Below are 12,703 nucleotides of genomic sequence, written 5' to 3' on the forward strand. Positions count from 1 at the left end.
CCCTGAGATCATGACCTGAGCCGAAGGCAGCGGCTTAACCCACTGAGCCACCCAGGCGCCCTATTTTATTTATTTTAGAGAGCCAGAGAGAAACAGAGTGCAAGTGGGGAGAGGGGCAGTTCAATTAAATTAATGAAACTGTAGCCAGGCTGATTAAGGGGGGAAAAGAAGAGAAGAGACAAGATTCAATTTGCTTTAACAGGAATGAGATAGGATATCACTGCAGAGTCTACGGATGTTATAAGAGGATATTATGATCTGCTACATGTAAATAAATTTGACAATGGACAGATTTCTTGAAAGGTAGAAATCATCATAGTTCATTCTGAAAGATACATTACCTTAATGCTACTATATCTATTAAATGGAAATTATAGTTAAACACCTGCCTATGAGGAAACTCTAGGCATAAATGGCATCAAAATAATATCCCAAATCAGTTAGGTAGAGAAATGTAGGCTTTTCAACAAATGGTCTAGGGACCATTCGATTTTCATGTGAAAAAAAAAAAAAAATTATACTTGCATTACACCATATTAGAAAACTATGAAAATCAATTCAAAATGGATTATAGGTCTATATTAAAATCTAAAACAGTAAAATTCCTTGAACCAAACAAAACAGTAAGAGGAAATTTTTGTGACATGGGGTAGGCAAAATTTTGTAGATGTGATAGCAAAAACAGTAAACAAAGTTGATAAACCAAATTCGTCAAAAATTTAAAAACTAACAGAAGTGTAAGGGGAGCACGTGTTCAGTGATGAGAACTACAGACGGTATATGATGCGGCAGAACTGCTGACGGACAGCTGCAATAGAAGAACGAATGAGAATGCCAGTGTATTGATTTGAAAGTACTATTGAACTTGTTTTCATCCAAGAAGACTATAAAATGAATTAGTACAGAGATGTTTGTGAATTAGGTCAATTAATGATTATGAATATGGCATTGACTTAATGAAAAAGCAAGTTCATAAAAAGCAAGTTAATAAAAAACAATTTAAAAAGTTTAAAATTTTAAAAAAAACAAGTTATGAATTGTGAAAATAATTCTTTACCTATTCTAGAAAATTTAAAAATGTATAGGAAGATTTTTAAGACAAGAAGAGGCCAACCATTGTAATTTTACCCAGAGAGAACATTAGTAGTAGTATCATTTTGATATATTGTCTTTTTTAACCTATGTGTATATGCTTCTAAATAACAACTTTTATCTTCCTATGCATACCATTTTATGCGCTGCTTTCTTTATATAGCACATACACCGAGCATGTTTCCATGTTGGTAAATGTTTTTTAAAAACAAGACTTTTCGCAAGTATCCAGCATTTTATGAATAAAATTTCCCCAAGAAGTAATGAGATTATTTTTTGGTATGACAAAAAAATCATCTTCATTAGTATATGTAATATCTGGGTTATCACATTGTTTAATTTACTCAGTTTAATAAAATACAGAACTGTCTCAGCAGCTTTGATAGAGACAATACTGATGGTTTTTTATTACTGCCTTCATTTTCACTATATGCAATAGCCTATATTTAAGTAATTCTAGTGAATTAGTTTTGAGGTTATCTCAGATGGTTTCAAGATGCGGAAAATGAAATCACTTGGTTCAAAATTTGGTTACAAACTTTGTCATATAGAATAACTTCTCATTTTAATTTTCTAGAAACTTTTGAGATTTTGTTTTTTAAACGTGTTTCTTTGCATGTATCCTTTTCAAGTTGGTTACTTAGTTATTAAGCAACAAATGTTACAAAAAAGCAGATGTTAAAGAAAAGTAACCTTTTGAAACAGAAATTAAAACTAATATTATGTCTTTAATTAGAACTTCACTTACCATAGCATGCTTTATCTCTACATAAGGTTTTTTGTTAATTTTAAATACAGACTAGTTTCTCTTTCAGTATGTGCTAAAACCTTATTCAAAACCAGTACAAGAAAAGCATGTCAGCAAGCATGGTATGAAAGTCCTAATGATGTCTTCCCCCTTTTTTCATTCTAATTTCTTATATTGATGATATACTTACTCGTAAATTTTTCTGTCTACAGAAATCGTGAAATTCTGGAAAATGTGTTAGCTGTCATCCTGGCTATTCTTGTGGCTTTTTTGGGATCTATTCTTCTCATACAAGGCTTCTTCAGAGATATCTGGGTCTTCCAGTTCTGCCTAGTGATAGCCAGCTGTCAATACTCACTACTTAAGGTACCAGCATCACTCTTCTTTTCAGAATAGGGAATAATATTTGTGATAAAAAGCAGACGTTTTGTATAATTCATTGCATTATAGTAAGCTGTTAATTTTTAGATTTATTTTCCCTAGATGTTTATATTAGATTGGATAAGGAACAAAGGGGACATAAAAACTTTAAAAAATAATGATATGTAAATGAAGCTTCCTAAGAACTATTTTGGGGGGCTGGTATTAAAATATTTGGTGGGCATTTGTTAAAAATGAGAATTAATGTGCTTGAAATTTTTATTTTATTTTTTTTAAAGATTTCACTTGTTTATTTGACACAGAGAGAGCAAGCACAAGCAGGGGGAACGGCAGGCAGGGGAGAAGCAGGCTTCCCTCTGAGCAAGGAGCCTGATGCAGGGCTCGATCCCAGGACCCTAGGATCATGAACTGAGCCTAAGGCAGCCACTTAACCGACTGAGCCACCCAGGCACCCCAGCTTTCTTGAAATTTGTTTAAAAAATATGAACATCATCTTTCCCACTCCCATATTTTAAGTCTTCTATTCTGTAGATTAAATTTATTAAAATCCATCATTGGTTAGATATAGTAATGGCAAGGCTGTATGTTCTTGGGGACACCGAAGGCAGAAGATTGATATCCCTTTGCTTTTTAAACAGTAGCCAAATGTTATTAACTTTAAGCTTTCTAAAAAGGGAAAAAATCAAATACCTAATTTTTCACCTTCCATGCAAAATCAATATGGACTGTTAATGTAGACTGTTTCCTTTTTCTTCTGCGCTAGTAAAAACCCTTGCCTATATTGGTTATTCACCCAGTATATGCTAACATGCAGAACTCTCCCCCATCCTGAAAACTGTTTGTTTAGTTCTTTTCATACTGTTAGCTGTCCTTTCTCTGTTTATAGATACACATCCAGAAAGACTACTTGTGTCAACTCCATTTCTTCAAGACCCATTCCTGCTTTTTTCCTCATTGCAGTACTGAAATTATAGTCCTTATGGGCTAATAATCTCCAGTAGCCAAATCTGTGTCCTTTTTCATTCTTCATTCTTTGTGAGTGTTGTATCATTTAGTACCTATGAATACTGTCTTCTCTTTGTATAAAACCTCATTTTTGATCTGCCTTTATGCTATGCTGATGATTTTCTTACTTCTCAGATAACTTTAATTTCCTTTGTTGATGCCTCTTTTGTCTTTGGACAACTTCTTAGTTTATAAGAATTTTTTAGGGTTCTTTTTGGCCCTCTTTTCAGCTTGCGACTCCTTGCGGGTGAAGTCACCCTCTTTTATTACTTTATTAGTTGCCCTTATGTATGAATCATGTCCAGATCTATATCTCAAAGTCTTCATTTTTCTCACAGGCTTTAGTCCTATATACCTAACAGGCAGTTTGGCACATTTTAAAAATAGCACATCGTCATCTTCTGATAAATATTTTTCTTTCCTAGTTCCTTTGCTTTTGACAGTAGTATATTGACTCAAAATCCTAAAGCCTCTTCTGTTCCTTACTTCTCAACGCCTAATAACAAGTAATAATTACATTATATATATAAATATATATTTCTATATTTGTATCTATTATAATAATAATAGGTCCCTTTGATTAAATTTAGTCAGAATTTGATTAAATTTTGTCAGAATTTCTGGCTTTTATTCTTTCTATTCCAACCACTATAAACCATCTCTTTTATTACCATAAACTATTTAAATTCATTCCTTTGCTTCAGTCTCTTGTCTCGTTAGTTTTGTCCACTGTTTCAGGTTAATCTGGTTAGAACCTGAAAGGTAAAAGATGACTGAAATTAAAAAAAATTTTTTTTTTTAGATTTAAAAAATCTAGTTGACCAGAAGAATGGTAATACCATTAAGAGAAGAAAGAAAGACTGGACCAGAAGTTTTTAGAGTCCAGATGTTGGAATTGAGTTTAGAGCTTACCTGGTCTCATCCAGCCAAAGGTCACATGCCAGACTCACTAAGCTGGTCCGTCATAGACTTGTAGGGCGGTCATAGACCATCCTAATGAAATGGTTTGGTATGCTGTTAGAAATGAGCTGGAACTTGGGAGAAAAGTCATGATTTGGGAAGTGGCTACAAAATACCTTTTAAATGCTTTTAAAGAAAGTTAATAAAATCTTTTACAGGGAGACAGCTTAACTTGAAGATTTTGATGTGAAAATTCCGATAATAAGTTTAATACAAATACAATGGAATTATTTAGTAAGCCTTGGAATTTGGGGGCTGAACTAGAATTCTTCTTATAAATGAACCCCTATTTTGTGCATATCCCGAATGGAATGGTATCATACAAGAAAGCATCCTACTTCAACTATACTTACATGTAGTAATGAGCCGAAGAGTAAGATAGACTGCCTACCATATACGATTTCAGAAGTATTAAGCTATTTGCAAATTTTTAATTAATTGTAGTAAACTTAAGAGTCAGGAAAGATTTGAGATCTCTTTGCTAACACAGTGAGTGACACCAGTATCTGGAGTTTCATCTTCTGTTATTTCAGCAGATTTAATGTAGGTCACTTCTTAGCTATGGAATTACTTTACTTAAAATTATTTCCGGCATTTGGAAAGTTGCTTATAAAGTTACCAGGATCTCAGTAGGATAATCTTTCTTTTGTTTAATTTTTAGAGTGTTCAACCAGATTCTTCTTCTCCCAGACACGTAAGTCACTCTAATATGCCTATAACTTACAGTACTCTAACATTCATCGAAACCTTCTTTTGGTCATATGTCAGATTGATTTAAGATTTATGTTATTATTTTCTCATCTAAGTTTTGACTCTACTAGAAAGAGAGGTGATTTATTAGCGTGAAATAAAATGGCATTCTAATTGTGGAATCTAAGTCTTAGTTGAAAATGAGCATAATAATTCATTTTTTGACAGCCTGTTTCAGGAGGAGGTTACCAATGAAGTAGACATGGTTCCTATAAACTCATAGTTATTTAATAACTTAAATTTAACAAAGTTTGAAGAATAAATCATGAGTAAGTATTGAAAAATAGAATTTTGAAGTAAGGAGAACTGTACATTCTTTTGCTTAGGTAATCATTAAGAGCAAGAATAAAGAAGGAATGAACTGATCACGTGTTTAGACCTGTGGACACTAAAGAGATTAAAAACCTTATTATTCACTTTGTGACTTTGTAAAGAGTATTAGCTGCTAAATGGTATTTTTTATGAAGTGTGATCCAATTTTAGAACTCAACATAGTCTTTAATAGACTAAAGGGCATTCTCTTTAAAATAGTGCAAAAACAGACTCCAAAAACAGTTTATGATGATGTCTTCTTTCTTGAATATAATAATGCGTACACTGGAATACTTAATAGTGACTGTGGATGAGCAAAACAGAACAGGGAAACAAATTATTTTCTTTCAACTGATTGTTTAATACGCTTTTGAATGCTTTTGAAGTGTATGATATATGGCAGCTTTTTCTTTTTTTACTTCAGATTTTAAACTTCAAATTTTGACATAATTTGAAAAGTTGCAAGGCTTGCACAAAGGATTCTTGATGCCATTCACCCAGATCCTGTGTGAACATTTACCGTATTTGCCTATTCCCTTCCTAGTTTTTTCCATCACCCCTACCCCACCCCGTCCATTCCACACGTGCTTTTCTGAGAATGGATTGTAAATATAGTGCCCCTTTACCTCTAAATACACCCATGTATTTTCCTAGAAACAGAGGCATCCTTTACAATTTCAATATAATTATTAAAATCAGGACATTGAATATTGATAGAATACTATTTTCTAGTCTACAGATCTTACTCAGGCATTTCCTGTTGACTCAGTTGGCAATAGTAAATTCCTGATTATGCATTTACTATTTTTAGCCTCCTTTAATCTGGAGCAGTCCCTCACTATGTGTCTTTCACAATATTGATACTTTTGATGGGTACATGGCATTTATTTTGTACACCATCCCTTAATTTGAATTTGTCTGATGTTTTCTTCTTGATTAGATACAGGATATGCGTTTTTGGAAGGAAATTATGAAAGTGATGTGTTTTTCTCAGTGCTTCATTTCAGGAAGCATGTGATGTTGATTCATCCTTTTATTGGTGATGTTAACTTTCATTTTTGGCTGAGGGTAGTATCTGCAGGGTTTTTCAAACTCCACAGTATTAACTTTTGAGGCTGGACACTTCTTTGTTGAGAATCTATGCGAGGAGGGATGCTGTCCCATACAGTATAGGATGTTTAGCATTATCTCTGACCTCCATCCACTAGATGCCAGTAGCATACTCCCCAGTTGTGACAACCAGCATGTCTTCAGACATTGCCAAATGTCCTCTAGGGGGCAAAATTCCCTCCCACTCCCTTGAGAACCACTAATGATTGTAATGTTACCATATTTCTTCTGGAGTTAATAAGTGTCTGGTAGGGAGCTATTTGGGGATTTCATATATGTCCCCTTGCCCCGTAAACTTCCACCTACTTGTTTTCAGTAAAAATCTATTGATATTTCTTGCCTGAGTTAGTTATCATTTCATGGTTGCCAAATAGTGATTTTCTAGTTCAGTCCTTCCACATTTGTTAGTTGACTTTTTACTGTAAGGAAGAACTTTTCTTTCTGTATTTACCTATTTGTATGGTATGGATTCATATTTTATTCAGTGGACTATAATATTACTAATGTTTATTTTGAGGCACAAATTATCTCTGATTTGGCCACTGGGAGCCCACCAAGCTGCCCTCTTTGTCCTTTTGACATATCCTTATCAGTCTTTTAAGTACTTCGTTCCTTTTTACAATAGTACATTCCAGGCTCATCTATATATGCTTTACCTATCCTAGGCCCAAACCAGCCTTTTCTCTGTGAAGGCCTGAGTTTTTTTAGTCAATAATGTAATTTATAAACTAAGATCTTGAGACTAGTAATCTTTATTCTAGAATGTCATTGCTTCTAGGTCCTCGCAATGGCTAAAGCTAGGAAATATATTTGTGTATATACATATGTGCATGCATATGTGTGTACACACATCTTCTGTCAATTTGTGTGTGTATTAAAAATGAAAAGTTCATATTGATACCTCTGATATCAGTCCAGTGTCACAGGGTTCAGTCTCTTCTTTTTCCTTCTCATATTTGTGATTTCCTTCTGCCACAGTTAGCAACTTGGCTTCCACATAGATACATTTTTGAATCCTTAGAATATAAGCTATCAAAGATCTCAGTAGCTAGTTGTGTTAAAATCAACTAACCTGACTTTTTTTTTTAAATATCATTTTCAGGGCCATAATCGTATCATTGCCTACAGTAGACCAGTTTATTTCTGTTTGTGTTGTGGTCTTATTTGGCTCTTGGATTATGGTAGCAGAAACCTTACTACAACCAAGTTCAAATTATATGGAATAACTTTCACTAATCCACTGGTGTTTATATCAGCCAGGGATTTAGTTATAGGTGAGTCATCTTTAACGTGTTTCAGATCTAACATTAATTTATTTGTACACAAATAGTTCCCTAATAAATAGATCAATTATATAGTTAAAAATGGTTTTAATAGGCTTACTTTGCTATTTATTGTAATCCTCTCAGTGAGGAACAAAACTATTTGAATGAAAAAAGTTAATGATGAATAAATATTATAGTAATTCTTTTGTTCTCAAAGTAGATGTGATGGAAATTTTCCTTTGGATTCTGTATCTCAGATAACTATTATATGAAGATGATTGAAGTAATTTTAAAAGCTATTCTTTATCATTGAAAAAATTATTTAATACCCAAGCAATTACATAGAAATAATTTAAGATGGTTTTTTTAAAAAACTGCTTACCAGTTTATATTCATTTTGGATTTTTCTCTTAATCACATATGATCTTAAATGAACAAAAGCATAGATGTTATGTAAATGTTTTTAATATGCCTTTCTTTTCTTCTGTAGTGTTTACACTCTGTTTCCCAATAGTATTTTTCATTGGTCTCCTGCCTCAGGTGAATACATTTGTAATGTACCTTTGTGAGCAATTGGATATTCACATCTTTGGTGGTAATGGTGAGTTATTCCTTTTAAAAGTTACAGTTTCTAGTATTACTTTTACAGATTATTAAGTAATAAAGTAACATTAAAATACCTTAACAGTAGAATTGAAATTAGAAAAAGGAAATTATTTAATAATTAAAGACTGAGCAGGAATTACTTCATAGATAGGAAGAAGTAGTCAAGGCTGCCACTTTATTGAAAGATCCAGGAATAATGGAATTACTTTATAAGAAATTATCAAGTACTGTTGCCTAAAACTAAAAGTTGTAGTGAGTTTAGATGATGTCTTCATAGACTTATGAAATATTTATAAATGTTATATATATCCCAAATAGATTGACCCCTGATACGTAGCATTATATTTGGATTTTGAACTAGTATGTGTATTTGATATGTCTCTGAATGTGGTTTCAGAGCACTGTTATTTCTTTAGAATAGAAACACCAAAAACCAGATGCTTTTAGTAAAAGTATTATCCTAAATAAGATTTTTAGAAGTATCTCTGTGTTTTGAAAAATTTTTGAAGGGGAATGAATAAAGACTGGGCTGGTCTAAATTTAGCATAGCTTAATGAATAGTAGACTGTTTTCAGTATATAGGGTATGGAGGGTACTTAGGGTAGGATATTTATAATAGTGAGCTTCATCATATATTGTTAAAAACTTGTGCAAGATACTAGTTTTTTAAAACCTCCTAAAGAAGATTTTTTCCTGTAGGTTTTTTTTTATGGTTATCATATAAAATTACTATGAACAGAATCTGTTATCCATATTTTAAAAATAAAGGAGAGCTATTTTAGCTGTCCCCTAGTGCTTATTATTAGTAATCCCATTGACTCTGTTTTTTTCCACTTGTAAGAATAGAATTAAATTTTTTTTTTGTTTTTTATTTAAGTGTAGTTGATGTTGGCATACAGTATTATATTAGTTTCAGGTATATGACATAGCGATTCAGTAATTTCATACATTAAAAAAATGCTTACCCCTGTAGGTGTCGTTATCATCTGTCACTCTTCAAAGTTATTACAATATTATTGACTGTATTCCCTATGTTATACTTTACATTCTGTGATTTATTTATTTTATAACTGGAAGTTTGTCTCTTTATCCCTTTCACCTATCTTGCCAGCCCTGCCCCGGTTCTCAGCTACCAGTCTGTTACATATTTGTGTGTCTGTTTCTGATTTTGTTTTTTAGATTCTACATGTGAGTGAGATCATATGGCATTTGTCTTTTTTTGTCTGACCTGTTTCACTTAGGATATGCCCTGTCGGTCCATCCATGTTGTTAGAAGTGGCAGTATTTCAGTCTTGTTTGTGGCTGAGTCTTTATCTCTTCATCTGTTGATGGAGACTTACCTTGCTTCCATGTTTTGACCATTACAAATAATGTTGCAGTAAACATAGGAGTGCATGTATCTTTTTGAATTAGTGTTTTCATTCTTTTTGCATAAATAACCAGAAATGGAATTAACTAGATCATATGGTAGTTCTATTTTTTATTTTTTTGAAGAACTTCCATACTGTTTTCCTTAGAGGCTGCACCAGTTTACATTGCCATGAACAGGTGTATGTTTTGATTTGCATTTCCTTCATGATCAGTGATGTTGAATGTCTTTTCATGTGTCTGTTGGCCATCTATATACCTTCTTTAGAAAAATGTCTTTTAAGGTCTTCTGTAGATCTTAATCAGATTACTTATGGTTTTTGCCCATGTTGAGGTGTATGAGTTCTTTAGATATTTTGGATGTTAACCCTTTATCGGATGTGTCATTTGCAGATACCTTCTTCCATTCAGTAGGTTGCCTTTTTGTTTTGTTCTTAGTTTCCTGCACTCTGCAAAAGCTTTTTGAGTTTGATGTATTCCTGATTGTTTATTTTTCCTTTTTTTTCCTTTGCTTGAGGAGACAGATCCAGGAAAATATTGCTAAGGCTGATGTCTAAGACATTACTGTGTGTTTTCTTTTAAAAGTCTTATAAGACTTTATGTCTTATATTGTCTTACATTATAAGTCTTACATTATAATGTCTTATATTATGTCTTACATTATAAGTCTTTAATCCATCTTGAGCATATTTTTGTGTGTGGTGTAAGAAAATGTTACAGTTTAATTCTTTTGTTTATAGCTGTCAAGTTTTGAGGTGGATCTGTTTTTTTGTTGTTGTTAGTAATTAGTCAGATCTGTACTTTGTGAGAATTAATTGACACATAGTAATATAAACTTACTTCCTTGGGTAATGTAGGTTCTATTTACAGAGCCTAATATCTTTTGATGAATACTTAATACATTGCCAGTTCTTTTAAGTTTCTGCCAGCTTCATTTTCCCATACTTTTGTAAATAAGAAGATAAAGTCTCAAAGCATAATATAGGTACAATTTTTTCTGCCACGTATAAATGTTCATTACTTACAAGGTGAATATATTTTGTCTTTTATCAAAAATTGTGGGTAGTAAACCTTTGTCATTTCAGAATCTTTTCGAAGGATAGGATGATGTAACTGAATTTGACATAACTGAATTTTTAAACGTTAAATGAGTACATATTTCATTGTAGTCAGTATTATAGCATTTTAAATACTGTTAAGATGTGTTTTTTCCATATATGTATATAAAATATTAATTTTTCCCCCTTTCCTGTCCAGCCACTACAAGCTTGCTTGCAGCACTTTACAGTTTCATCTGCAGCATTGTGGCAGTTGCCTTACTGTATGGATTGTGTTATGGCGCTTTAAAGGTAAGCAGTACATTATGGCACAATTTTGTCTTTAAGGCTATTTTTCTATATGAAGATTGTTTTAAATGGACTAATAATGATTTAAGCTCCCATTCCCGCATTCTCCCTATCGCCATTTTAGCACTGATTTCCATGGTCTTTGTATACTGAACATTATTATCATTCTCATTTACTTTGAATTTAAAAGCAGTTTCATGGTTAACCATTATTAAAAGTAAACCCTTTTCCATGTAGTAGTAATCATAGGTTAATACTAGAAACAGATGATTAAAAAAAGGTTGTCTGGGGTAGAGGTGGTCATGGTAGTAATAGAATATGAAATTAATCTTAGATTTTTACTTAAGGATATATATAACTGCTATTCACATCAAGATATGGTTTTTTTTTTTTTTTTTTAAGATTTTATTTATTTATTTGACACAGGGAGCGATCACATGTAGGCAGAGCAGCAGGCAGAGGTAGAGGGGGAAGCAGGCTCTCCGCCGAGCAGAGAGCCCGATGCGGGGCTCGATTCCAGAACTCTGGGATCATGACCTGAGCCAGAGGCAGAGGCCCAACCCACTGAGCCACCCAGGCACCCCCATATCAAGATATCTTAAGACGTGTGAATACAAGTGCAAGGACTGCAATTGAAGATACATTCTAGTAAAAATTAATGCACTGAAATTTAACGTCATTATTGGCCTAGAAGGATCTGGATGAGCCTTAATTCACTCCATGTTAAAAAGATTGCCACCAAGTTGTAAACATAAAAATTTTAAATTTCTTGTGAACAACTCTCAGCACCTATTATTATTATTTTTATTTTTTATTACTTTTTTTTTAAGGGTTTTATTTGTTTATTGACTAAGAGAGACACAGAGAGAGAGGGAACACAACCAGGGGAGGGGCAGAGGGAGAAGCAGGTTTCCTGAGCAGGGTACCCTATGTGGGCCTCGATCTCAGGACCCTGAGATCATGACCTGAGCCGAAGACAGACACTTAACGACTGAGCCACCCAAGCACCCTGTTTTTGTTTTTACCATTAATGCAAGATAGTCAGAGAATGATAGCGCTGAAAGGACTAAGAGAAGTGGCTTAAAGCATCCTCTTTTGCATCATTTATTCAGTAACATTTAGGGAGTGTTTGCTGTGTTCCCAGGACTGCGCTAAGCACCATTTCCTGCTTTTAAGTTGCTTGTCTGTTAGCGGTGATTAAATAAGTCAGCCAGCACTTTCAGCAGAGGATGATGAAGGCTGTGAAAATGGAGTGGTACAGGTATATAAGTCATCACCTTATTTAGCCAAGAGGGATTAAAGATAATTTTCCAAGGGGTAGCTTTTTAACCAGTATTTGACAGACAAATAGAAATCAGCTAGTTGAAACAAGGGATGGAGAGCCATGGAGTTTTCAAGATAATGTGCATATAGGAAACAGCCAGTAATTTGGAATTGCTGGAGGTTTGGGTGCATGAGGAAAGATGGCCTTTAGTAAGGCTGCAAAGATAAGCAGTGACTAGATTATGAAATACCTTACCCTGAACGTATTGGGTGGAGATGGAAAACCATCATAATATTCTTTTTTTAAAAGACCTTTGGAATATTTGAGGTAAGGTAAGGAAATGATCAGTGTGTGTTTCAGAAAGACTACTTGGTCTTTGGTGTGAAAGGACATTGAAATATAAGCAGGAAGGATCAGCAGTGGAATGAGTTGTATTAGTCTTCAAATTATGAGGGGCCTAGCTAAAATTGGGTTCAGTGAATATATTAGGGGACTC

At 33.5% G+C, this 12,703-nt stretch overlaps 1 protein-coding gene across 12 annotated transcripts in view; it reads left to right on the forward strand.

The window, feature by feature from the left end:
* The window catches only part of PCNX1 (pecanex 1), a 159,729-nt gene that overhangs the window by 97,178 nt on the left and 49,848 nt on the right, over nt 1-12,703 (forward strand). For all 12 annotated transcript variants that reach the window (XM_082733350.1, XM_082733343.1, XM_082733351.1 and 9 more), the window contains 5 exons: nt 2,053-2,206; nt 4,848-4,880; nt 7,461-7,632; nt 8,114-8,224; nt 10,855-10,946. In XM_082733350.1, the coding sequence (XP_082589476.1) occupies nt 2,053-2,206; nt 4,848-4,880; nt 7,461-7,632; nt 8,114-8,224; nt 10,855-10,946 (562 nt within the window). The remainder of the gene's footprint in view (nt 1-2,052; nt 2,207-4,847; nt 4,881-7,460; nt 7,633-8,113; nt 8,225-10,854; nt 10,947-12,703) is intronic.

The sequence above is a fragment of the Mustela nivalis genome, assembly GCF_964662115.1.
Source record: "Mustela nivalis genome assembly, chromosome: 6".
Lineage (NCBI taxonomy): Eukaryota > Metazoa > Chordata > Mammalia > Carnivora > Mustelidae > Mustela > Mustela nivalis.